At 38.7% G+C, this 26499-nt stretch overlaps 1 protein-coding gene across 2 annotated transcripts in view; it reads left to right on the top strand.

The window, feature by feature from the left end:
• Positions 1-322: 322 nt before the first annotated feature.
• The window catches only part of LOC121925368 (neurobeachin-like), a 126805-nt gene continuing 100628 nt past the window's right edge, over positions 323-26499 (top strand). For both annotated transcript variants that reach the window (XM_042457434.1, XM_042457435.1), the window contains exons 1-4: positions 323-436; positions 4312-4414; positions 8431-8546; positions 20158-20270. In XM_042457434.1, the coding sequence (XP_042313368.1) occupies positions 355-436; positions 4312-4414; positions 8431-8546; positions 20158-20270 (414 nt within the window). In that variant the 5' untranslated portion in view covers positions 323-354. The remainder of the gene's footprint in view (positions 437-4311; positions 4415-8430; positions 8547-20157; positions 20271-26499) is intronic.

Consider the following 26499-nt stretch of genomic DNA (forward strand, 5'->3'; position numbering starts at 1 on the left):
AGTATTTAATTTCAGACAAGTTTTCCAATATATATAAAGGTACTTCTGACCTATGCTGGAAATGTCAGAAAAAATAAGTTTTATCAAGTTAAAAACTGATTAAGCCTTCACAATGAGGGGAAAAAGAATAGACCAGGTCATGGATTGGACACTGGCAATATTGGTAGATTCAGCTTTTTCTGAACTTTCTTCCAGTATTATTTCCTCCAAAAATAAAATGCAAATCATCATACACTAAACTGGCTTTGTTAGTAGCAGAAAACCCACCGGTCATTCATTCATTCATTCATTCATTCATTCATTCTTTATTTATTTTAGGTTCTTGCTTATACAGAAGGTCTTCATGGAAAATGGATGTTCAGTGAAATTCGAGCTGTTTTCTCAAGACGATATCTTCTTCAGAATACAGCCTTGGAGGTGTTCATGGCAAACAGAAGTATGTTTACTATGTATTTTGGATAAAATATTCATTTTTTTTTTAAAATCTACTACTTTTGTGTATCTAGTTTTTGAAAGTTATCTTTTAGTATATCAGTTTCCAAGAGGAAATAACAGTCAACTGGAGTTCTAAGATACGCAATGTATACATTACCATACATTCATTATGTGGCTGATGAAACAAGTGTTAAATTGAACTAAACAGGAAGACTTGCATGAATAAGCTTCTAAAGTTAGTAATGCTTGATACTAAGATAAGAGCTTTCCACATAGTAGGTGCTATCACAGTTAATACCTAGCTCCAAACAACTGCAAAGGGGACATTAGGAGCAAGTAGCACAATCAAGATTGAACTGCCAGATGACCTCAAACACAGACCTTCTAAAAGAAATAAAGCAGTTTCTTTTGATCAGGAACCATGTTGTTTAGGGCTTTATAAACTAAATAATAATAAACTATCCAATGCCATTATTTGAGCAGAGGTGTTGTGTGATACTGGTAGATTCCCCTACTCAGAAGTCTAGCTAAAGAATTGTGGACCAGCATCAGTTACTGGATCAGTCTTAGGTGCTACTCCATGCACTTTTTGTTTATGTATATATGTATTTATTAAAATATTTGTATCCCATGCTGAGGATCTCAATGCAATGTACAATAAAATATAGGACAATTTAAAAGAGTAAAAATAACTTTAAAAGACCAAAAGCATTTCAAATCATATGAAACTTAAAACAAGACCAGTGAAAACAATTTAAAGTAATGTAAATAATAATAATAATAATAATAATAATTATTATTATTATTTGTATACCGCCCTCTGGCAAACCAATCCAGGCGGTTAACAACAGTAAAATATAAAATATGACAATTAAAAACACTTTATCCCTCCCCCCCCTTAAGACAGTATTAAACAGTATAACATATTAAAACACAATGTCAATGCATAAAAACAACAATTAAAAACTAAAAACCCTGATATCCCTCTGTTGATCCTCGACCATCACTAAGATGGGGCCACGGGAGGAATGAGGGAATCAGGAACCTGGGCCGGGATGGTTAATCTGGAAAGGCCTGCCGGAAGAGATCCGTCTTGACCGCTTTTTTAAAGCTTTCTAATGATGTTATCTGACGGATCTCATCCGGCAGGTCGTTCCAGAGTTTGGGGGCGACAGCAGAGAATGCCCTCTGGGAGGTCGCCACAAGCCTAGATTTTAGAGGCTGTAGTAAGTTCCTCCCAGAGGACCGGAGAGCGCGGGGTGGATTGTACGGGAGGAGGCGGTCCCTAAGATAGCTTGGACCCAAGCCATTTAGGGCTTTAAAGGTGATAACCAACACCTTGTACTGGGCCTGGAAGCACATACCACTGCATGTATAGCCAAGCTATCTCTGTCCAAGAATAGTTACAACTAGTGTAGCAGTTAAAGCTGATAAAATGCACCCTGAATTACTGAAGTGACTTTGGCTACCAGTGACAAACATGGATGCAGGAGAACCCCTAGGTTGTCATCTTAACCTTTCAGAGTGAGTTCAACCTCACCTGGAACAGTCAGTCACCCACAAGGCGCCTGTTTTATCAGGGTCCAGCCTCAGTTCATTGGGTTCAGTTTTGCAGTCTACTGGGCAGTACAGACCGACACTTTCTGCCAACCTAACTGCGGAGTAGGGTTGAACTAGGACTGAGTGTCCACAAGCCCCCAGCCCTAGTTCTGGAAAAAAATCTTCAGGTAAGAGCAAAACTACTGAGGCATCATGCCCTCAGTCCCCATCACATTGAGTCAGTTCAGAAGGCTGCCTTGCTGATAGTACAGTGGGCCCTTGCTTTACATGGGGATCCATTCTGGACCCCCCTCCTCACATAAAGCAAAAAACACGTAAGCTTGAGCACCATTATATCCAATGGGGCTCATGCTTGCTGTGAGGCTGCACGCGCGCCCCTGGCAACGTGTGCCATTTGTGAGCCCCATTGGATATATTGGGGCTCGTGCTCACTGCATGGCAATGTGCATGCAGGGGGCACTCACCCGTTTCCCAGGCGGCTTCAGTGTATAATGAAAGCCGCCTATAAAGAGCCTGCATATGGTGTGGGCTCACTGTATCAAAATCCAATATAAAAAATCAAGAAAGAGCAACAAGTTTGTTCTCCCCCAGTATCTCTCAAGATAAAGAGTATCCATCAGTGGGACCAAGGCCAATTCATTCTTAAACCAGGATCGAACCCAGATTGAAAATAGCCTAGATAATCACTATGATTCCAAAGTTCCTGGAATTGTCCACCCGAAGTCTACCTTCCCCTAAAAGTAATATTTGGAATTGGCTAGTAATTTGTCAAAATCCATGGTGTTCCCTAGGAACTGTGCCACCACCTCTTTGAGAATAGCAAGCACCATGACCTTATGCACAGAAGTATGCCCCACACCATACGTCAGACCCACCTGGCCACACCCCTTTAGCAATCTTTAGTCAGCCATGAGAAGCAAGGCTCAAGAGAGCACATGATTACTCAGGCCACATCTGCTGAAACTGCTCCCAAACAAATTGGCTAGACACAACTTTGGAAAACCTTGTAGCATTTACCACTGTAACAGTGTAAAAGGTTCTGAGGAGATGAGGAATTTGATCCTGAAAGTGCTTAGCAAAATAGAGTGGGTCTCTGAAAAATCTATGTCTCATTCACAAAAGTAGGGGATAACAAGTCCCTGATCGCTCTGAAGAGCTCTGCTGAATACCCACTTGACAATGCAATGGAAATAGCAAAATAAGCACTTTTTTGCTGTCCCCACTGTCACATAATAGAGCAATAAGCAGGTGTTAAGTCAGCTTCATAGAGAGCCTGGTGCCATTTGCATTCTAGCTATTCAGCGTTTTTCATTGCTAACAGCATCCTAGAATATCAGGGAGCAGAATAAGTACTGCAGTGCCAGAAAGGACATTCAACAGCAGTTGGGTCAATAGTCTACCTTGACAATATCCACTGGAAATGTCTGCCTATGGAGTCAGGAATACAGCAAATTCTGTTAGTCTCTGGGGCAGACCTTCCAAGGGGAGAGTAGGTGGGGTTAAAACAATATTCTTATTAATCTGGAGATTTTCCCACTATGAAAACAAAGGAGCATCTAGGTCTGCTCAGTAGTAATTCTTAATGTAAAGCACCAATCTGTTCTGTGCTACAGTTTACTTGTTTGCAGTTCACCAGTGATTCTATGAAATAGCTTCCCTGCCTGCGAACAACAGCTCAGTTGTATGCAGGATCTTTAAAGTTTATACACCTTTCAGAATTCTCTCCTTTGACTTCCCAGAGAAGACAGCAAAAGAGGTTTGTACTGTAGGAGGAATCTTTGTAGTCTGCATTCAGCCCAGGGACCAAAGGTTTCCTATCCCTGCTTTATTCAATGTGGTGCAGGGTTGAATAGCTGAATTTGTATCTTCATTCCAGAATATGTTTTTTTCTGAAATATAACCATAATCTACTATACCAAATTACATGTATATGCAAGGATTCTGAATGTCTGTATGAAATTCACATCAGTGGAGCAATCTCATTTTCTTCAGTGTAAAACTGCTCAATATTAAAGTTAGTGGGTAAGTCCCCTACTAGAACATAGCTCTCTTCATTCATCAGATTCCAATTAAACTTTAATCAGGATTTTGGATGTTGTTTAGAAGATATCTGTCAATAAGCAGTAACCCATAAAGAATCTCAGTTCAACTGAAGGATAAACATATCGTTGGATTACCTCTTCAAGTATATTCTTTAGATTTTTATTAGTCTTTCTCCTTTTTTGGAAGCGATATTCTGAAGAATTGCATACAAAAAAACTCCTTTAAACACCAAACACCCCCTAATGATTCATTTTCATTGTCGTTATACTACAGCCTCCGTAATGTTCAATTTTCCTGACCAAGCAACAGTCAAAAAGGTTGTGTACAGCTTACCTCGTGTTGGAGTGGGAACCAGCTATGGCTTGCCACAAGCAAGGTATCAAACTATTCTTTGTTTTCTGTTTTGCTTAGTGTTTGCTTCATGCAAGCTTATTATATGATTAATGCATAGATACCTAATTATGCTTACCTATCAAGTGTCAGCTATCACAGAAACAGGATCATTGCATTAATTAAAGTAAATTGTTTTAAATGGAGTTTGTGGGTGTCATAAGAATTCATTCTCAGAGGGCATCTGATTCAATTAATATTTTTTTATTGTTAAACAGGACTATTGTCAGGTATTTAGAAATTGTCATCAGCTTGAAATTAACTGAGTACCCATATCTACTCAGAAGTTCCATTCAGTTCAATAGGATTTCCCTCTAGATAAATATGTACAGGATTATACTTTAAATGGCTTATGCCAGAATCATTCTGTGATCTATCTTAGTGTAATTTAAAAAATCCAAACCGTATATTCCAAACACTGCCATTATTTTAAGTTAGTAGTGTGTTCCACTGATAGAGAAAAAAATGTTCAAATTAATGGTAGTACATGGCATAGTGTGAATTTTCTACAACTATGATTTTGTAAAAATGGCTTGCTTTGCCCTTTGAAGTCAGATAACTTATTTTCTTAAAGTCCTACCCATCCATGGAGAAGTTAGATTTTTATTTTGGCGTATCTGCCAGTGTTCACTGTTTACCATTGTCTACCGTTAACTGCATAGAAAGTATAAATAGGACAATGTATTGGAACACATAGGTAGAATTTTATTTGTTCTTTTTTTCTTATAAAGTGGCATGTACAGTGATGTTACTCCATAAATAAATGCCAGCAACAACCACAATACTTTTAAAATATTGATAATAAAGATGTTTGCAATTTTAGCATGGTCTGTTAGTTGTATACTTTTGTCAACTCTCTTCCCTCATGGGACAGAGTCTACCAACCAATGCTCTCCCATTTCCTGCTGAAATGTGTGCTGGCTGGAGCAACGTGGCCATGCTTAGGAAATTGCATCTTTGAACTGCTGAAATGTTGCCATTTTCAAATAACCAAAGACAGCATTTCCAGACACATGCATGAGGCAAGAGTATCCAAAAGCTACTTTGAGTTGATCAAAGCTGGGCAGAGTTAGCAAAACACCATTGCATGTGTCCTTCTTACATTATCTGAAACATACAGGCATGGTACCAATTTACTGTACATAATTTATTTGACTCAACCACAGTAATTCACACTGTGAATCTCTTCAGCTCTCTTACCAGTAGGAAGCTTTTTGAGAAGATTTGTTTTGCAACACGTTCCATCAAATCAGACACTGGCGTACCAAGAAAGAAAAGCAAAAGAGCTCTCCCTCACCTTAAAAATCAGTAGGCTGCCCTAAATTTTTTATGTTGTTTGTAGAGTAATATTTATTATTTTCTAAACTATAGCTATCCAGTTTACATATTCAGTTAGATTACATACAAAATGTAGGTAGTGGAATTTTAGATAGATACATAGATAGATAGATAGCCATATCAAAGACGTGATGTGCCTAAGGACTGATAAAATATAGAATATCACAATATTTTCCGCCCATCTTATGCAGAAGACTGAAGATGAGGAGCAGTGTCTAAAACCATTTACATAAAATGTGCAGTGATGTTTGTAGTGAAAGTGCTGCTAACACATTTCCACAGTACTTTTTAAAATGCACCACACAATTCATCTATGCCATTGTGATCTTTGTAGTCACTCTAAAGTTATTCTGTAGAATGTTGGGTGGAACTGAATGTGAGGCAGAGGCTTTCTCAAGACACCTAGGATACATCTATAATGTAGAAATAATGTAGTTTGACACCACTTTGTCATGGTTCCATCCTACAGAATCCTGGGATTTGTAGTTTTGTGAGGCATCAGGACTCTTTAGCAGAGAAGGCTAAAGACCTTGTGCAAATTCCAGGATTTCATAGGACGGAGCTACATCACTTAAAGTAGTGTCAAACTGTATTATTTCTACAGTGTAGATGCACCCCATGTGAGTTAATGACAAGTGTTAAATCTGAACTTTCAGTCTTTTAGCCACTAAGGCCCTCTACAAGTGAAAAGCGCCGGCCTGTGGGCGGAGCCACAGTGCAGTGTCCACATGCTGGACATGGTGACCCCACCACATGGGTGCCATGTTGACGCGCACCCGTCAACACAGTGCACGCCATGAGGATGCACCTCTGGCACTGTGTCCAAATGGCACAGCGCCAAAGTGCGTCATCATGCCACATGGCGCACCTTCAAGGGTGCAAAAAGGAGCCGGCTTTTCCAGCTCCTTTTTGTGCTCTATGGCGACTGAATCGGTGCTGCGGCATACAGTTGCTGCAGCACCGAGCCAGCCAGTAAAGGGGCGGTCTGTATAGCTCCTATGTTTCACAATCTAATGCTTCCCTCAGTTCTTTTGATGTACAAGCACTTTATGTGGATTGAATCATGCAAGCACTTTCAGAAAACCAATATGTGCAGTGCAGAGCTGTTTTCTGATATTTTCAAAGACCTAAAATGACCAGCAGTTACTATATTGTTCCATACAAAGAGAAAGTGTGAGGTCCAGTGGGATGCTTCTCCTAGTAGGACCTGCTTCTTCCAGCAGAATCAAAAAGAGTGTGAGTCCTTTCCCTTCTGCAACCTCATGGTGCATCCCCAAACTGTTCTTGATGGATCATAAGCCCTTATAGTGCTGAAATTTTGGAAAGTACAAATCTGCAAGGGAGTGGGGGTGGGGATAAGTAATAGATTTTTTTTTTTACTTCATGCAAAGCTGTGCTTCCTGTGTAATCAAAATAAACACTTCAAGTGCCTTTTATTGTAAAGTTCCCATGGTAGTTGTGGATATACTGCCACACATCCACACTCCCTCCTTTTTTGAATTGCGGGGAGCAGGGTAAGTGTAGTGGGAGTCACAGAAACCTAAATTGCTATGTTTTCATAGCAATTTTGGTGTCTAGGGGGCACTGGTTCCACACCCCAATGTACCTACCTGTATGTCTGGTTTGGAAATAATATGTAATAAAAGTGTCAATGCAAAAGTGGGTTATTTAGTATGAGATCAGAGCACACATATCTTGTCAAATATCTCTTGTCAGAGATTTCTCTAGCACAGTACAGGATATTTATTCTTTCAGAGTAATCAGCCAACAAAAATTAGTAGTCTTGCATATTTAACTGTTCATAGAAATAGTTTACTGACACAAGCAATTTAAAATGGAAGTACAGAATTTATGGAAGGTCATATACAAGCTTGTGTGAACAGTTTTTCATTGCAACACCTGCTCATGTCAGAACATGTCAGAGCTGGGTCAGCCCCTACTATTGCATCCTGGCTGGTTGCTTGCATGGCTAGCAAGTGTCATGATGCCAAGTTAACAGAGGGGCTGATAAGATTGATTTCTCTATGGTGGCAGTGCACTAGAGAAAATTCAACAATTTTTCTAGGATTTTAGTGTAGTTCGCTTTTTCCAGAGAACCCTTACTATTTCCAGGACAAGCTGTCATGATAGTCACTTTTCTGATCAACTGGTTAGTGAAGAAAGAGCAAAGAACAAACCCAGTATAACTGAGAAAGCAAATTTTAGAATGGATAGAGGAAGTGAAAAGGAGCAGAAAATGGGCTGACAGCAAACAGGTAAGCACTAGGGAAGAGATGGTTAATGATGGAGCTGGAAGAAGCAATCTGAGTCTTCAAGATAATGCCATCTCTGACTAATTACAAATTGTTAAAATTAAAAATGCTATGTATCTTGGACATGCTCCATTTCACATTCACAATTGCTGCTGCAGAAAAGCTTTTTCAGACTATTATATTTATCCTTATTTGTTATGTTTTCTGAATTATTGAAAAAGTATGAAGTGAATATGCACTGGGATGGCAGATGGAGTGGTATTATAATTATGTTATAATTATGTTTCCAATAATTAGAAGATTTTTCTAATAAGAATCGTAGAATATTTTAACAAGACTATCTAAATTTTGCTGTGAAAATGTGAATAAGTGCCATGGTCGCAAATCTTACAGTAAGTTCTTTAATTCCTAGGCGAATTTCTTTGGCCACTCCTCGTCAACTGTACAAATCTTCCAACATGACTCAGCGGTGGCAGCGAAGGGAAATTTCAAATTTTGAATATTTGATGTTTCTCAATACTATAGCAGGTAAGTCTTCTGCTTCTTTAAGGCCTAATAATATGTTTATGATTATCAAAATCGTGAGCACCATGACTCGACAGGATATACTAATCCCTCTGGAATTTAGTTGCAGTTCTATGCTAGATACTGGAAAAAGGAACTTTGCATTAAATTTTATCAGAAACTGCACAGCCTATCACCCAGGCTTCAGATTTATTTATTGTAATGGTGGTGATTCTTTGCTCTCCTCCTGCCATTTCCGCTGCTGACAGCTTTGTCTGAAGCTTTATTAGAGTCAACAAACCATTGCCAGTATGTGTCTGGAAATAATAATGGGAAAACGTAATTTCACTACTTCGTCATTCTTAGCAACAGCAACTAGACAGCAAAATAACAGTAGTATTCTGCCTTGTACAGATGTCACTTGGCTGGTATGATTAAATTGCTTCATCTTTGCCTTTTTTTAGTGTTTTGAACTGAAATGCATGAGACCAAGCCTAACATTCAAAGTCTTCTATGTGAGTAATAATGGATCACACATCAGAACAGGACTTCTTGCTAATCATAGGTGACTAGAACACAAAATTAGAAAATGGAGCAAAATCAAAGATCATAGGGAAATTTGTAAAGACGCCACCTGATACTCCATATAGAAATCAAAATGACTACATAATTGGAAGCAGAACATGGAGAATCACCATTCTCTTTGCAAAAACAAGGCCAAAAGCAGCATGTGGTAAAGACCATGAACTAGTAATAGTCAAAGTTAAACTTAAAAAGAACACTAACTGACCACTATGCCAAAATACAACCTGAAGAACATCACCAAAGTATTTCAAGAGAAAGGGAAAAACAAATTTGCACTATTAGGCCTAATTGACCAGGAGCCAGAAGAACCCTGGATTGAAGCCAGGGACTTTGTTAGAGAGAAACACTGAAAGCCACTATTGGTAGCCAAAAAGAAAGATAAGCCTCACTGGATGACAGATGAAATTCTACAAGCAGTCAGGGACAGAAAAGAAGCAAAAAAAGAAAGGTGACAGAAATAAAGTAAAAAACCTGAATTCAAATGTATAAATATTTGTGCACAGGGATAAGGATCACTAAATTAATGTAATAATCAATAAAATGAAATAGAAGCTAACAACAAAAAAGTAAGAACAGGATATCTCTTCAACAAGATGCAAGAAGTCAAACAAAAATTTAAAGCAAGAGTGAGGATGCCCTCAACCAGCAGGGGAACATATTACATTACCAAGAAGAAATAAAAAGATGATGGAAACAATACACAGGAGAACTATATAAAAGAGATGAAAGAATGACAGGTTCATTTAAAGAAGAACTATATGAGGACAATCCTCTAATTTTAAAAACTGAAGTGAGAGCTGCATTCAGGGCACTTGTGAGAAATAAGTCACCAGGAACAGACTAATTACCAATAGAGCCGCTCTAAGCTTCAAAAACAGAATCTACTCTAACTATAACTAAAATCTGTCAACAAATATGGAAAACAAAATAATGGCCTACAAATTGGAAACATTCAGTCAACATTACAATCCCCAAGAAAGGGGACATCAGGGATTGCAGTAACCTCCAGATCACTGCATTAATCTTCCATGCAAGCAAAGTGTAGCTCCAACTCCTACAACAAAGACTCTTACCATATATGGAACAATAAATACTAGATGTCCAAGCTGGGTTCAGGAAAAGAAGAGGCACTAGGGATCATAAGAAAATCAGCCTGTGCTTTATAGATTATAGCAAAGCAATTGATTGTATAGATCACAAGGAACTATGAATTTCTCTTAAAGAAATGGGTGTGCCATAACGTTTGGTGCATAACCTGATGCATAACCTGTACTGAGGACAAGAGGCTACCGTTAGGACAGAATATGGAGAAATGGAATGGTTTCCAGCTGGAAAGTGAAGCTGTACTTTACCACCTTATCTGTGTAACCTACATACCAAAAACATCATGTATAAGACTAGACTCAGAAGAAGGAGGTGTGAAAACTGGAGGAAGGAACATCTATTATTTATTTATTCATGATATTTATACCCTGCCCTTCAGCTGTAAAGGCTATCAGAGCGGCTTACAATTATTATTTTTAACTTTAATCTAAGATATGCAGATGACACCATGCTATTAGCAGAAAATATTAAAGATATGAAAATATTATTTGGAATATTAAGAAAGTCAAGGCAGAAAGCACAAAGACACGTTTACAGTTGAACATGAAGAAAACAAGCATAATGACCACATGCAATCTACTTAATTTTAAAGCAGACAATGAAGATATTAAAATACAGTCAGACCTCCAGATCTGTAGGGGATCCATTCCAGACCCCCCCCCCCCCCCCGCTGATACCAAAATCTGTGCATGCTGAAATTGTGTTTTTCTTAATGGTGGCACAGCCACTTGCATGCTTCGCCAAAAAAACCCAGGGACTTACTGTCTGCGGATAGCTAAATCAGAGCAAAGACTGCAGACAAGAAATTGAAAGAAAACTTGGAAGTGTAGCTGTGAAGACAAGATCTTGAAGTGTAAAAATATATCACTAAATACTAAGGAGGGGACTTCTGGGTGGGACTTCCAGGGCTGGAGAAACAGCCGGGCAGGGGAAACACCATGCAATCCACAGAAACGGCCAGCTGCCGCTTACCAAGACCAGAGACCCCCCTTGAGGTCTGGAGCAGCACCCACATGGGCCCATGGGGCACCTGCAGTGGGCGGGTGGCCAACCGAGTGTCACACCTCCTTTCTGGGGTGTCACCCAGTGCGGCCCTCACCTCTCTGCAACCCCCCTCCAGTGACGCCACTGCTTCTATGTATGGTTGTGAAAGCTAGACAGTGAAATAAGCCGGTAGGAAGAAAATCAACTCATTTGAGATGTGGAGCTGGAGAAGAGTTCTGCGAATACCATGGTCTGCTAAAAAGGCTAGTAAATGTGTCCTAGAGCAAATCAGGAGTGATCTCTCCTGAGAAGCCAAAATGACTAAGCTGAGATTGTCGTAGTTTGGTCATGTCATGAGAAGAAAGTACTCACTAGAAAAGACAGTAATGCTTCATTAAATTAAGGGCAATATTAAAAAAGGGAGCCTACATTTAAGATGGATAGATTCAATCAGAGAAGCTAGGGCTAAGAATCTGCAAGAGCTGAGCAAGCAATTGAGGACAGGGTAACTTGGTGGTCACTCATTCATAATGTTGCCACTGGCTGAAGTCGACTTCAAGGCAGTTAACAACAGTAGAAAAGAATTATACTGATGCTTGAAAGTAAATGCATAGTACTATAATTTCCTGATACTGACTGAAATATACAACATTTCAACAGCTTCAACATTTTACACAAATACACACATGCATACATACATACATACATAGAAAAACACACACATACACATACAGTTGGCTCTTCTTATACACGGTTTGAAAATGTAAAAAAAAAAGCATAAATTTCAAATATCAAACCTTGATTTTCCATTTTTTATAAGGGACACCATTTTGCTATGTCATTATATTTAATAGTACTTGAGCATCCACGGATTTTGTTATTCACGGGGGATCTTGGAACCAAACCCCAACGTATAACAAGGGTATAACACTGTATATACACACATACAAAGATTAATAATAATGCAGATTGAGGCAGGATTACATCAATGAAATAACACAGTACAGATATAAAATACAATCAATAAAACACTAACATTATCAGTTCAATAAAATAGCTAAAACATCTAGAACATCTAAAACATCTAGAAAACATACATCATAACCAGAAGTGAAGCATTTTATCTTAAAGATCTCCTATAAGAGGCCGGATGGATAAGCCTGCCGGAAGAGATCCAGCTTAAGTGCCTTCTTAAAGGCATCCAAGGTGATGATAAGACAGATCTCTTGCAGTAAGCTGTTCCATAGTTTGGGGGCTGCGGCCGTAAACCATCTATGGGAAGTTGATGTTAACCTGGGCTTATGATATTCTAATAAATCCTTCCCATATGTTCTGAGAGTGCGGGGCGGATTGTGTACGTAATATAGTATAACATACACTATAATATAATATAGATAGCATGAAAGTTCACTGTCTACTGAGCTGAAAGAAAAACAATTAAACATTTTATTTATTTATTTATATCCCACAATTTCCCCAAAACTAGGACTCAGGGCAGCTAATACAGTTAAAAGCATACAAAAATAGAAAGCAGCACCAGAGGAAGCAGTGCCGCGCACCGGAATGAACAATGGCCCATGCGCCTATAGCGTGCATGTGCCGCCGTACTGCCGCAAGCATGAGCCCCATTACTTCTGATGGGGCTCAAGCATATGCGCAATTTCTTTTATGTGGGGGGATCTGGAATGGATCCCCCGGTAAAAGAAGGGACCACTGTATATTAAAATAGAATAAAATTATTACAATATTTATACTAGTTATATATTAAAATAATAAAATACAATTAAAAAGGTAAAAATATTAAAAAATACTTCCATAGAATCAAAGAATCATAGAGTCATAGAGTTGGAAGATACCACAAGGGCCATCCAGTCCACCACCTGCCATGCAGGAAATCACAATCGAAGCATCCTCGACAGATGGCCATCCAGCATCTGTTTAAAGACCTCCAAGGAGGGAGACTCCACTACACTCCGAGGGAGTGTGTTCCACTTACTGTCAGGAAGTTCCTCCTAAGGTTAAGGTGGAATCTCTTTTCCTGTAGCTTGCATCCATTGCTCCGGGTCCTAGTCTCTGAAGCAACAGAAAACAAGCTTGCTCTCTCCTCAATATGACATCCCTTCACATATTTAAACGGCTATAATATCACCTCTTAACCTTCTCTTCCCCAGCTCCCTAAGTCGTTCCTCATAGGTCATAGTTTCCAGACCCTTCACCATTTTAGTTGCCCTCTTTTGGACATGCTCTAGTTTCTCAATGTCCTTTTTAAATAGTGGTGCCCAGAACTGGACACAATATTCCAGGTGGGGCCTGACCAAAGCAGAATACAGTGGCACTATTACTTCCCTTGATCTAGACACAGTACTTTTATTGATGCAGTCTAAAATTGAAGGGAAATATTGACATCCCTTCAAATATTTAAACAGGGCTAACATATCACCTCCTAACCTTTTCTTCTCCAGGTTAAACATCCCCAGCTCCCTGAATCTTTCCACATACGGCATTGTTTCCAGACCCTTCACCATTTTGGTCACCCTCCTTTGGACATGCCCTAGTTTCTCAATGTCCTTTTTGAATTGTGGTACCCAGAACTGGACAAAATATTCCAGGTGAGGTCTGACCAAAGTAGAATATAATGGCACTATTACTTCCCTTGATCTAGACACTATACTTTAAAACAATACAATGCCCCAGATCGTCCTTTAAAATTTTTCTCTTTAAAAAGCTTGTTCAAACAGGTAGGTTTTAGCCTGCTGACAGAAGGATAACAAAGATGGGGCCATTCTGGCCTCGCTGGACAGATTGTTTGAAATGGGTCTAGGTAATCGGCTTCATCCAAGACAGCTTGGAGCTGGAAGGTGACTGCCCTCTCGATCACCTTGCCCAAAAATGGTAAAAGAGAAGACCGGTCTATAATTGTTTCTCGCCAGGGGATCCAGGGAGGGTTTTTTCAAAAGCGGTCTAATGACTGCTTGCTTTAATTGTGATGGAAATCTTCCCTCCTTGAGGGATGCATTGATTATAGATTGTAGTAATATTTTTGTTGCATCCCCTCCCTGGGCTGTCAACCATGATGGGCAAGGATCGAGAGGGCATGTTGTCCTCCTGACACATCCAAGAATCTTGTCCACTTCATCAGTATTTACAAACTCAAAATGAGTTTAATAAGGTCCACAGAGTCACCGGATATCTTTCTTCCCATCTCTACTATAATGCTGGCATCCAAATCAGTCCTTATCCAAGAGATTTTATCTGTGAAAAGTTATTAAAAGCATAACAGCAGTCTTTAGTTGGTTCAAACAATATGTTTAGGGTGGGAGATGGTTGAGTTAGCTCTTTGACCACCCTAAACAGCTCTGCTGAACGAGACTCAGTGGACGCAATACGTGCAGCATAGAAGGAATTCTTTGATGCATCTATTGCCACTCCATAAGACTTCAATAGGATCTCATGGAGTGTCTTGTCGGATAAACGTTGATGTTTCCATCAGCAGCTGTCTAGTCATTGCGCGGTCTGCTTCATTTTACGAAGATCTTCAGTGTACCATGGTTTTTTATTAGCAGCGGGCTGGAAAGGATGCTCAAGAGCAATGCTGTCTATAGCCCTGGTAAGATAGTTATTCCAGGTATCAACCAAGGCATCAACAGAATGGAAGTCATGAACTCCCAAGCTGCACCTGTCAGCTCTAGTAAGCCGGCCTCGAAAGGAATGTTGAGATCCCCCAGGACAAGAAGCCAGCTATGTCAGCTCGGCCAGGGAGTCTGTTAGGCAACAGGGTGGATGGTAAACTAACAGAATCCCTAGACTGTTCCTACCCTTCAGGGTCAGGTAGATAAACTCAAAATGATCTGTTTTCCAGATAGGTCTCCTGGTCAGGGTGAAGATAGATTTATGGATCAAGACCACTCCTCCCCCTTGCCCACTTTCCCTCACTTGCTCTTTAATGGCATACCTGACTGGGAGGGCCTTAGCCCAGGTCACATTACTATCTTCTCCCAGCCAGGTTTCCATAAAGCAAGCCAGGTCAGCATTTTCATCCTCTAACAGATTGTAAACTGTGGGATTTATTCTTAACTGATCTGGCATTGCAGAGGAGCAGTGTGAGGGTCTGTGGTATGGTTGGGTCGACCTTCGGTTCTTTTGGAGCAACAGGGTGAATGGAAGGTGAGATAGATTTCAGGCATTGATCTCGTCTTCCCTTGTACTTTATCTTCACCTGTTAACGCTATATCTCCCATTGCCCCACTGGACCAGTACTCTTATTCAAGCTAAGGCAGCACCTCCGATTCAGCCTGACAACAACCCCATTTGGCAACCGAACATTATTGCAGAATTTTCTTTTACCAACTTCTTTCATTTACATCGACTTGTTTTTATCCCTTTTAAAACGAATGAATCCTCCTGGGAGCAATGATTTCAATTCTGGGTTTTCTTAGCCTCTAAATATATGAGCCAAGAGAACTTTGGTACATATACTGCCTTAATCTTTAACGCGCTGGGCAGCCATAGGCAAGCTACTGTCTCTTTAGTCTGAGTCCTCCTAACCAAAGATGAGAGACAGGTTAGCATTACAGTATTTTCACAGGCATGTCACTTGAAGAGCAAAAGGGCTGTGTCAGAGGCATAATGCCATTCTTTCTTAGGAATGGATGTTGGGCAAAGTATGAATAGAAGCTGCCTTCTTTCTCACTTCTGCCCAGAAGCTTCATTTCTAAGGAAGAGCATCAGTGGGTTTGATATACTCAATCTCCTCCTCAAATAAAGTGTTGATGGGGGAAAGTAATAGCCTTTCCCCAGTCGTATTAAGATGCTCTAGGTTGTGGAAATGCATTTCTTGCTGTTGTTTTAGTGAAATACTAAACCAAGGGTTGGAATCATGCAGCACTCCAGACTGGAACTCCCAACATTACTCACCATTGGTAATTCTGACTGAGGCTTCTGGGGAGACAGCATTATTCCCACTTCTCAAGTAAACCCATGTTTTGGTATGAACAGCACCATTGTTTCCAGGATTTATCCTGGGGAACAAGATAGTACAAACAACACTGTTATCCCCACCCATCCCATCAACTTCTTAAATCTTCAGAGAGCCTAATCCTATGTACTGTTTATTACCCTGTATACGTTTTTATGTTATAAATGTACCATCAGTACCTTTCATTTCAGTCATGGAGAGAGTGCTTTCTGGGAGACTACTCAGACTGTTTCTATGGGAGGTTCCTGGGTCCCACCTGTCTCATTTCCTCTGTGTGCCATTTGCCCCAGTCCTATTACATTTGCTCACCAAAGTCTAGCTTCTTGCAGGAGACCACTGCAGGGCTTCAATCTATCCCAGGTAGGCCCCGTAACCACCCTGGTCAGCTCTGTGTGCATACAGAGATCTAAATCTGTACTTGTTGAAGTCAGTAACAAATAATGATGCATGAATTAATTTCATGAGGAGTAGTTTTTTGTGGGTTTTTCAGGCTATGTGGCCATGTTCTAGACGGGTTTCTTCCTGACATTTCGCTGGCGAAATGTCAGGAAGAAACTTTTCTAGAACATGGCCACATAGCCCGAAAAAAAACCACAAAAAACTATGGATGCCGGCCATGAAAGCCTTTGACTTCACATTCATGAGGAGTCTTTTCTAGTCTGTGCACAAAGCATAAGAATATAATGTGACCATTACAGATGCTATTAATAATCTTTTTGGAGACTTACTAATTATTCTTGTACAAACCTGCCATATTTTGTAGTATTATGTATGTTTTCTGTGCTTATGGAAATCATACTCCTCCCAACTTAGTGGTGCCTAGATGTGATGTGTTTCCATTGTCTGGGTGTAGCATTGCTGGAAATTGTGGGAGCTGGCAGGAGCAAATTAGGAGACAGTGACCTAAATTACTCTTCTATCTCATTTTCCCTGTCTTTAAGAATGCTATAATTTGGTACAGGTACACCACTTTTAAAGCACCTTCAAAATTATGCAAAGTATACAAACAGATGTTCTCAGATCTTAATTGTATTCATTTTAAAATAACTGACAAACAATGCAATCCTATAAATGACTACTGAAAAGGAAGTGAGCTAAATTATACTTACTTGCAGATACATGAGCATAGGATTGCAGCTTCAATCAATCAGGACTACAAAAGTCACAAATCAAATAACAATTAACCAGGAAGGATTTCACTAGAGCAAATTTTCATCACCTCCCTCACTGTATCTGTACTATAGAATGAAAATTGTTCCTTTGAATCTGAGAACTCCCATCTTGACAAGCATACCCAGTTGCTTTCTCACCACTTTGTTGTGCTCCTAAGGTCTTCACCTCTTCCCTGGCCCTCTTGTCATTGAACATATTTCATCATGTTTACAGCTCTCTGTGTTTTTTTCCTGAAGGTAAACATGGCACTCTGCTACTTATCAGTCAGGCTAAGTTTTATACTCTGCCTGCCCCTGGTTTTTATCTTCATTTTGTAGACATAAGACTTCCTGACTGGACTGTTTTATAAATAATTCTTACCATGCTCACTTTTCTTGGAATCCGAAGAAGGAGAAGGAGAGATATATTAACTGATTCAGTGTCGTTTTATCACTAGATAATGAAAGATATATTCAGAGAAATTCTCCTGTTTAGAACAGCAAACAATATAGCACCCCTTTAAATACTGTACTATATAAATGTTTAAAATGCAGGCATTCAGAAAAGTTAGCAGTTAATCATTTTAAAATAAAGTAAAAAAAAAAGTAATAAGCCTAATGGCTCATAAATGAAGAAGAACAGTAAACATATTTTGTGAAAATTAGATGGAAAGTTTTTCTTAGCTTTCGAGCATGTTATTAAACCTCTGATTAATAAAATAAGTAATATAGCTAAAAACCATATACTGTAAAAGTCAAGGAATACTCCTGTATTTGGAAAGGAAAGTATTTTCAATGCTAGTGGAAATTGACATATTCAGGTAATGAATTCAATCCCATTTCTTCCTCTCCACCTTCCTCCTCCCTCCTGTTTAGCATTTTCCACATTTTTAGCCTGTGATGTACAAGCCCTCACTGGTTAATTATGTATATATTTAGCTACTGCATGTGTTGGGCTTATTATTGTCATCTAATTAGATGTAACTCGAACTGCTTGCTTCTAGAAAAACCATTAAAAATTCTTTCCTAATGACCTAGAGATGACAAAATGTCTGTAAAGTGTGAAGAAGCAGACAAGCACAGGAACATCGCTTTTAAAGAGTGTTAATCCAGATGCTGCAATCTTCTAATTAAACAATATTTTGCTGTCATTAACATTTTCACCAAGGAATTGCAGTTATAATTTCTTTGTCAGCTGTCTCTACATCACTTCACCTTCAAAACTAAAAGTGCCATATAAAAACATTAAATTGGATGGTTTAATTAAAAAGTTATTTTTAATGAAGAAACATATTCTGTATTTCTGAGATTTCATTTTCTGTACTTCAGTTTTTATTGTTGAAGTAGATTAGTGTCATAGGACTGCAATATTTAATATTCAGTCTTTAACATTAATCTGTATAAGCCTAGTTGGAAGAAAATCTGCTCCTTCAGAAAAGGTAACATACATGCCAATAACAGCATACATTTCTGCAGTTTGTTACTTAGCTAAGAAATAAAACTGGAAATTCTCATGTACAATAGCTAGGAAAAGCGTAGGAAGAATACAACAATTTTCTTTTCAATCTTCAACAAGGCAGTGGCTTTCTGCCCTCCTGGCTAGCTTTATACAGTAGCTTACATTAAAAGTAGCTGTCTTCTGTGGAAAAACATGTCTCTTTCAATATACACACAAACATGAACAAATACAAATGTACACACAGGAGTGTGAGAAGGATGTGGTCTATATGCCTCTAACTCTTCCTTACAACAGAGTCTTCCAGTGACAGAGACAATCAGAAATTTAAGCAACCACAAACCACTAACTGAGTGTATGAGGTGTTGCTAAAGGATAGGAAAAGATCAGGTAAGGCAGGGAATGAGGGATGTATAACTAGTGACCATTCAGCTGGGCACATATATGGTGCCTATCATCTGTAAAAAAATATTCTGGTTTTGATAACCTCCACAGTATTGCAAAAATCAAATCAGCAGTTTAAATTAAGAAAATTCTCTATTCACTACAAACCCAGTCTAGAGAAATCCAGTCTTCTTGCCAATCTGATGAATTTTATTTTCAGTACCTATCTCTGAACTTGCCTATTATCAATAATAACATATATGCCATGACACCATCTTTCCTTCTCTCTTTCAAAAGCAGCTGTAAAACTTTTTAATAACTGAAATTTTAAAATACAAATGCAGATAAAGTGAAGAGACAGAAGAAATAACACAGGATATGAATGTGGGATAGGTGTATACATTAATTTTTCAGAAAATATTTAGAGTTACTGTTGTCACACTGTATCCATCAATTTTTACTACAGTTGGTAGTGTGGAAGAAGATTATCTAAAGTACATGGCAGGCTACAATATATGAGATAGAACTGTCTTGAGCCTAGTGTGCTTACATTAGTCCTGAAATCAATCATTCATTAGTTCATTTAAAGAATTTGTGTCACTTTTTTGGGCTTCGCTCTCACAAAACAACCTGAACATTCCCACAAACTATTCACATAAAACGTACATTGAGAAAACTGTTTAGAAAGAACAAAGAATTTTGTGGTACATTAAAAATTAAAAAAAAAACTTTATTGGCTGTTTCTTCATTTCAGTTCTTACTGTAAAAGAGTTTTAAGTGTTCATTCATGTCTTGACGAAGCTACAGGGCAGGAGGCTTTCCTGAAAACTTGCTAGCTGCAAGAAAGGTCCTGCAGGCTTAAAAATAAAAATATAGTGCAACACTAATGTGAAGAAAAAATATTGCTTAATTGATGTCTGTTGTGCTTTATTGGTGTGAAGCTTCCTTGTTTAATAACTATTCCATTCTTTTTACAATATTTTTTTTCTTCATCAGGTCGTACATATAATGATCTGAACCAATACCCTGTATTTCCATGGGTATTAACAAATTATGAATCTGAGGAGTTGGATCTAACCTTGCCAGGAAACTTCAGAGATCTTTCAAAGGTACGTTTCAACTATTTATTAACATTGCTAGAATTATACTTAAAAACAATCAATAGTTTCCAGTTCCTGAGATTTTAAGACTAAAACTTAAGGCCAAACAGTGTGCCTTTGTAATGACAGAAAAGTAAGGCTTTTAGATAATATTTGCCAAATGTGCATGCACAAAAGAGTAAAGATGACAATGTGGATCTGTTCATTGGAGTTACTAATTCATTTGCAGGCTTTTATTTCCAGGGAAAGTTTAATAGTTACAAAGCTGGTCCACCACTCGCTGCCCTGCTTCAAATGGAAGGATAGACCCAAGTGCTAGCTTCAAATGGCTCTTTCTCTGTCCCCACCCTGAGATTTGTATGAGACCCAGAAGAGCATAGCAGTTCCCTACAACTTCAGCCAGGGCTCTCAAACCTGGCATCTCAGGTGTAATGGGCACACCTGGCCTCAAGGAATCCTTCTGTATTCAAAACACATGCTCTGCTACTGAGCTGCAGGTACTCCACAAAAGTACAGTCATTCTCTCTTCTCTGGTACAGAAAACCCTGCAGGACTTCACCATTACTTGCAGTAGCAAAAGGCACAACACTCGTTCAATGCAGTTATCCAAACAGAAGGTCCAAAAAGACCCAAATACAAGGCCCTTGTTTGGAATAGAATGAGGGTAGCTGGTACATGGAACTCTTTGTCCTTTACATTATTAGCAACACAATATGACCAAGTGACTAGGGGTTGTCCACATGGGCCAAAAGGCCCCTGTTTCCCCTCCCCCCATCCTTGTGTTGTTTGTTGAGACGATGCAGGACAAAACCCTGAGGCTGGGATTAGGTCCAATCCTGGTAGACTGAACACAGATCTGGTGGATCTGGCCCAATCACAGGGGAAACAGCTGGGTTTGGCGCAGAGTTTCTTGGAAATCCCAGCTGTTTACATGTCGTCCACCCCACTTCACATTCCTACCTTGCTGTGCATTTCTCAGACTGAGAAGCTCCCCATCTGTTGATCTTTCCACTGACATATAGTGGGGTGCATCAGCAGGCTAGAAATCCATGGATTGGAGTATCTATGGCTTGCCATGGCTCATATTATTCAATGGTGGATGTGTGTATATCACCACCCATTGAATAATTTGGGGCATGAAATCTGCATTTCCCCCCACCTGTTTTGGGACCCAGAACCAAATTACTATGGATGGGAAGGATCCACTGTACTGAATGTCATTGTCGTAAAGAATGCTGTGGCTTGTTTTGAACCCTGACCTTAACACTTAGACAAACCCAAAAATCAAATACTAATTTTGATTTTAGTAATTCTTACCATTATTATTCTGTGTTAGTATACAGTCCCCCCCCCTTTTTTTTTTTATTTTTGGCTGATGGATGTTAGTTTGCAGGGCAAGATTCTCAGCAACGTGTAAAGACTTATTCTTGAGTATAATTAATGATTATTATAAATTGCCCCCCAAAAGGCAAACAATGTGTTTTAGTGCATCTGTACTATTTTAATATTTAATGGCAAAAGTAATGTAATTAACATTAACAATTACACATTTGTATTAAGCAGACATCTGAGCATGTGATGTATATGACTAGTACACTGACTGGCTCATCTAAATGATTATAGCAGCAGTTAATATAAAAAACATTGTATGAAAGAAGCATAAAATCTTTACAGTGCTGATTTTTACTAAAACAAACTGTGTACTGAAGTGCACCTTTGTTTGGATTTCCTAAACTTCACAAAATCAAAGAAACATACTTTCATTATCTATAACCATGGGAAGGGAAAGAAAAGCCTTCTTATAAAAATTTATCATTTAATGTAATGCCCCAGATGTATTTCTGAATATGATTTCATAAGTTTTCATAAGCTAATGAGGCTTGCCTAAGCTTAACATTGAACAGGGAAGAAGAAAGATATAACCGGAAATAAATATCTTAGCAATATGAGTCAGCTTTGACTCACTGGACTGACACTTGTGCAGGTGTGCTGGGGTACTTTGTATGTATAGTGCTGTTCCTTTGAAGGATGGTGTGCAGCCAAAGAATTTAACTCACTGTAATTCCTTCTTGCTCTTTATAAAAAGTTAGGTTCACTGGATCAGAAGCAGTTAATAGCTTTAGCAGTTATTCTCTTTATATTTGCAGTATGAATTGAAGACTGGAGTGACCAAATTGCAACTTGGACTGAATTTTCCATTACTAATGACGAGGACTATGGAGACCTTGTCTAGATCCAGTCTTCTCTCTAATAGGGCAGCTTCAGTCAGCTCTACTGTTGCATGAAATGGTGGCAAATGCTACTATTGTATTATTATGCCACTATGGAGATGGAGCACTGAGAAATAACATATTGTCCACTTCATGGTCATGGCTGAAAATAGATCAGAATCAGGGATTTTCTGGGCCCTAGCTCACACTTTATATTTACACAAGTTGTGTTGTAAAAACAATACAAGAGTTTCAGTCAAAATTGTACTTAACTCTAATCCTGAGTTAAAATTCTGGTCCATTCACTTGTTACTTCTGGCCCATACTGTTTCAAGTTTCTCTCTTCTAGCCTTCTGTTGTCTCACTTAGGTTCCCTCTGGCCTACTGCTTCCATGGCTCTTCTCTCTTACACCCCAATTATAGCCCTGACCATCATCTTCATTCTTCCTGCTCTAGCAGCCGTCAACATTCAGAGGTCTCCTTCTCCCTCAAAAGACTCCTGCTTCCCCCTTGCTGATCTGTACATATTAGAACAGCCTCCCACAGCAAACCCCTATGTGGTGCTACCTCTCTTATTTCATTTAAATCCATCCATAAACTCCATCCTTTCCATGAAGACTTTCACTGAGCCCCTTAGTGCCCAGGCCAAAGCACATGCAGTGGAAACTGCATATTGTTTTCATATTTATTCCTTACCACATTGCACCCTTTCTATTATGGTTCCCTTTTGCAAGATTTTAGATTGCAAACACCTTCACGCAATTACCCTTTCTCCATTACGTTGTGAACACTGGTGGCATAAAAAGAGGGAGACAATGAGGTTATTGCTGTAAAACCCAAAGAATAAGTTGTGTTAAATTCAGTGGGGCTTTCCTTTGACAAGACATGTATAAAATTAAATTGCTAAGGCAATTAAATTATTAGATATAAGGGCACTTGACTCTTCACTGGATTGTTACCTAATTACTTAATGACTTTAAAAGATTAGTAATCTCCAGAATAACAGCATTTACAGTTTGATATAGGAATTATGGGCAACCCTGAGCAGTGTTGAATTTCTGGTTCCTGATGTACTTGCTATGGTAGAACTGTGCCGCTGTCATATAAATGCAGTTCCACAGATCTGAGACATATAGATTTGGGACAGGATCTCCTTCAGATACACTGGCTCTCCATGTTTTGGCTATGCACCAGAAAATCCCTGACTGAGATCTGACTTTAACTATAGACTTATCAAGTGACCTTAGTCAACATTTTATTTCTCAGCCCCAGTGCTCTGTCTCATAAAAATACTTACTATACAATATAGTTGTAAAGATTAGTGACCTAATATATGTGAGGCATTCTGAACACTTTAAAAGTGCTGTATGAATACATGTCTCATTATTATATTATTGGTCAGGCTCCAGTAAAATATTTAAGGCACACCCAAGAGTCTGGGTGTGCCTCTCAAAAATTACTTTTTTTTCTCCAAACAGTAGAGCCACCACCTTCTTGACACATTTCCAAACCACTTTGAAACTGGTGCTGGCTATAGGGATAACACAACTACCTTGTTGGAATTGCTCCACTGGCTGCTGGTCTGTTTCTGGGCACAATTCAAAGTGATGGTTATGACCTTTTTCAACAGTGTTCCTAAGGAAATTTTAGTTATATATATATATATATATATATATATATATATATATATATATATATACACACACACACACACACACACACAGACACACACACACACATGGAAAGCCTGTGGCTCAGGTCCAAGTTATTAGAAGGACTCTGTTCTCTCATATGAACCAGTTCATGTCCTGAGATCCACTGGGGGAGGCCATTCTCTTTGTCCCAGCAGCCTCACAGAAACACAGAAGGCCTTTTAAGGGTCTGTCCCCAGGCTCTAGAACTGCCTTCCCAGAGAAATTAGGCTGGCACCCTCCCTACCTTCTTTTTGCAGACGAGCAAAGACTTTTTTATTCCAACAGGCATTTGATGAGTGATTATATGAGGCATAATGCACTAGTTGCTGGTGTGTGTGTGTGTGTGTTAATGATGCATCTTTTAACCTGGTTTTATTTTATTTATTCATTTCATTTAATAGTGTTTTTAACTTTTGTAACTGGTGGATTTTTTTACCATATTTAAATAATTTGAATCCCTATCTGGGCAAAAAGGTGGGATAGAAATAAATATAACTACTTCTACTGCTACTACGACTATGACTACTACTGCTACTAATTTTAAATTCCTTTGAGTTTCAAAAGTGATTTATTACATAGCCAGTCTTTTCAAGATCCACAAGTTCAATTTCAAAGTTTCCTGAAATTCATGGAAATGGGCACAGTTCTTGAGCCATCCCTGATCCATCACTGATACAATTCTAGACATGTCAATCAAGAATTAATTATATTTTATGTAAATGACACCTTAAAGGTAGGCACTTAAATATCTTAAAACAATCCATATGCCCCAGCAGCCTTACAATAGATTGGAAATCCTTATAAGATGCCCTAGAAAGACATATATGACTTTTGAGGGAACACCTTTTGCCATTTGACAAAAAGGGGTGTGCTAGGCAAAAAGAAACAGGATGTGGATCTGTGGGATATACAGCCCTCTTTTCTCACAACCAGAAACTTTAAGACAAATGAAATTTCAGAATCATTACCTTTCCTTCTCATTTCTTCCACCGGAGAGACCATTGGAGCTAAACAAACAGGAATAAAATACTGTTGAGAGGAAAACAAGCCCAGAATTAGCTCAACTGATCTGCCAGCAACAGCCCAGCATGACTTTGGAAGAACTAGAGCCTTCCAAGATAAGACTGTCTAATCTATGGGGCTTCTTGCTTGAAGTTGCACCCTAAATGTGTGCAGCTCATGTCTCATATTAAGAGAAATGGTGACCTGTAATTATCCTTATTTTACTTTCTGTTTTGACTAATAATTCCAATAATGAATCAGACTTTGTCCAAATGTTTTAATAGTCATTGATGATTTTAGTATCTTCCTCTAGGGACTAAATTATTCTTAAACTCCACTATTAATTTTAAAATGCAGTGAACATTTGGCGATACACATTGCCCATGGGGAAAAATTGTCCTATCAGTTCAAAGCAGTGCACTTCCTTAAGTTTAGAAATCATGTGCATGCTTATTCTCTAAGTGCAATTTTGCCCTAAAATTAGAAATTTCCTTCCCCTTCTTTTTTAGGGACCTATAAAGATACTTCTCAAGTACCTTTATTTCAATAATTAATCAAAATAGCCCCATGAGCAGGTCTTCTGAACACTGAACCTAGAAATCAAGACAATGTTCAAGGTATTTCACTATTGTCATTTTGAAAAAATGGCTTCACATTAGCAGCTGTACAGTTTAGTTTCTGGTTTTTGTCCAACATATTCAGCTGTCTGCATGACAACAGCAGTGTTATTTGTGGACAATAATTGCACTGGATTTCCTTTATGATGCACAGAATTTGTTACAGTTTCCAAATTAATTCTAAATCATATATTTTAATTAGAATTTTTTTAAAAAAAAACAACAAAGCAAAGTCTCACTCAAGGTATGCTATCAGAAACGCGTTCTAGTCTTCTCTCCTTTTATTCAAGACATACACAAGGTCAAAGGTTGTATTTATTGTTTGACAAGTGGAAAAGTGAGTGAAAGAGACTGTCATAGATATACAGATTATCTCTGCACTTACAAACCATCAGGTGATCTGCTTATTTTCACCTTGATTGGATCTTCCTGTACAAAATACCACTAGGCATTAATACAGAGAATACTTTTGAAACCTTTACTATATGCTAGATTTCATTTAAGAGCAGTACTTTAATGTGGTTTTCCTGTGTAAAATTGTATAATGCTTATTACTAAGGTGCAGTGAGTACATTACTTTGACATGCTGTATTATCCCTGTTCATTAAAGTGTAAATGGATTTTTTTCCCTTTTACTTCTAGTCATGCACCTTGCTAAATAAAATAGTCCTGTCACCAACTGATGAGTCCTACTAATATTGACATACATGGAATA

Source organism: Sceloporus undulatus, chromosome 3, assembly GCF_019175285.1.
Source record: "Sceloporus undulatus isolate JIND9_A2432 ecotype Alabama chromosome 3, SceUnd_v1.1, whole genome shotgun sequence".
NCBI classification, from domain to species: Eukaryota; Metazoa; Chordata; class Lepidosauria; order Squamata; family Phrynosomatidae; genus Sceloporus; species Sceloporus undulatus.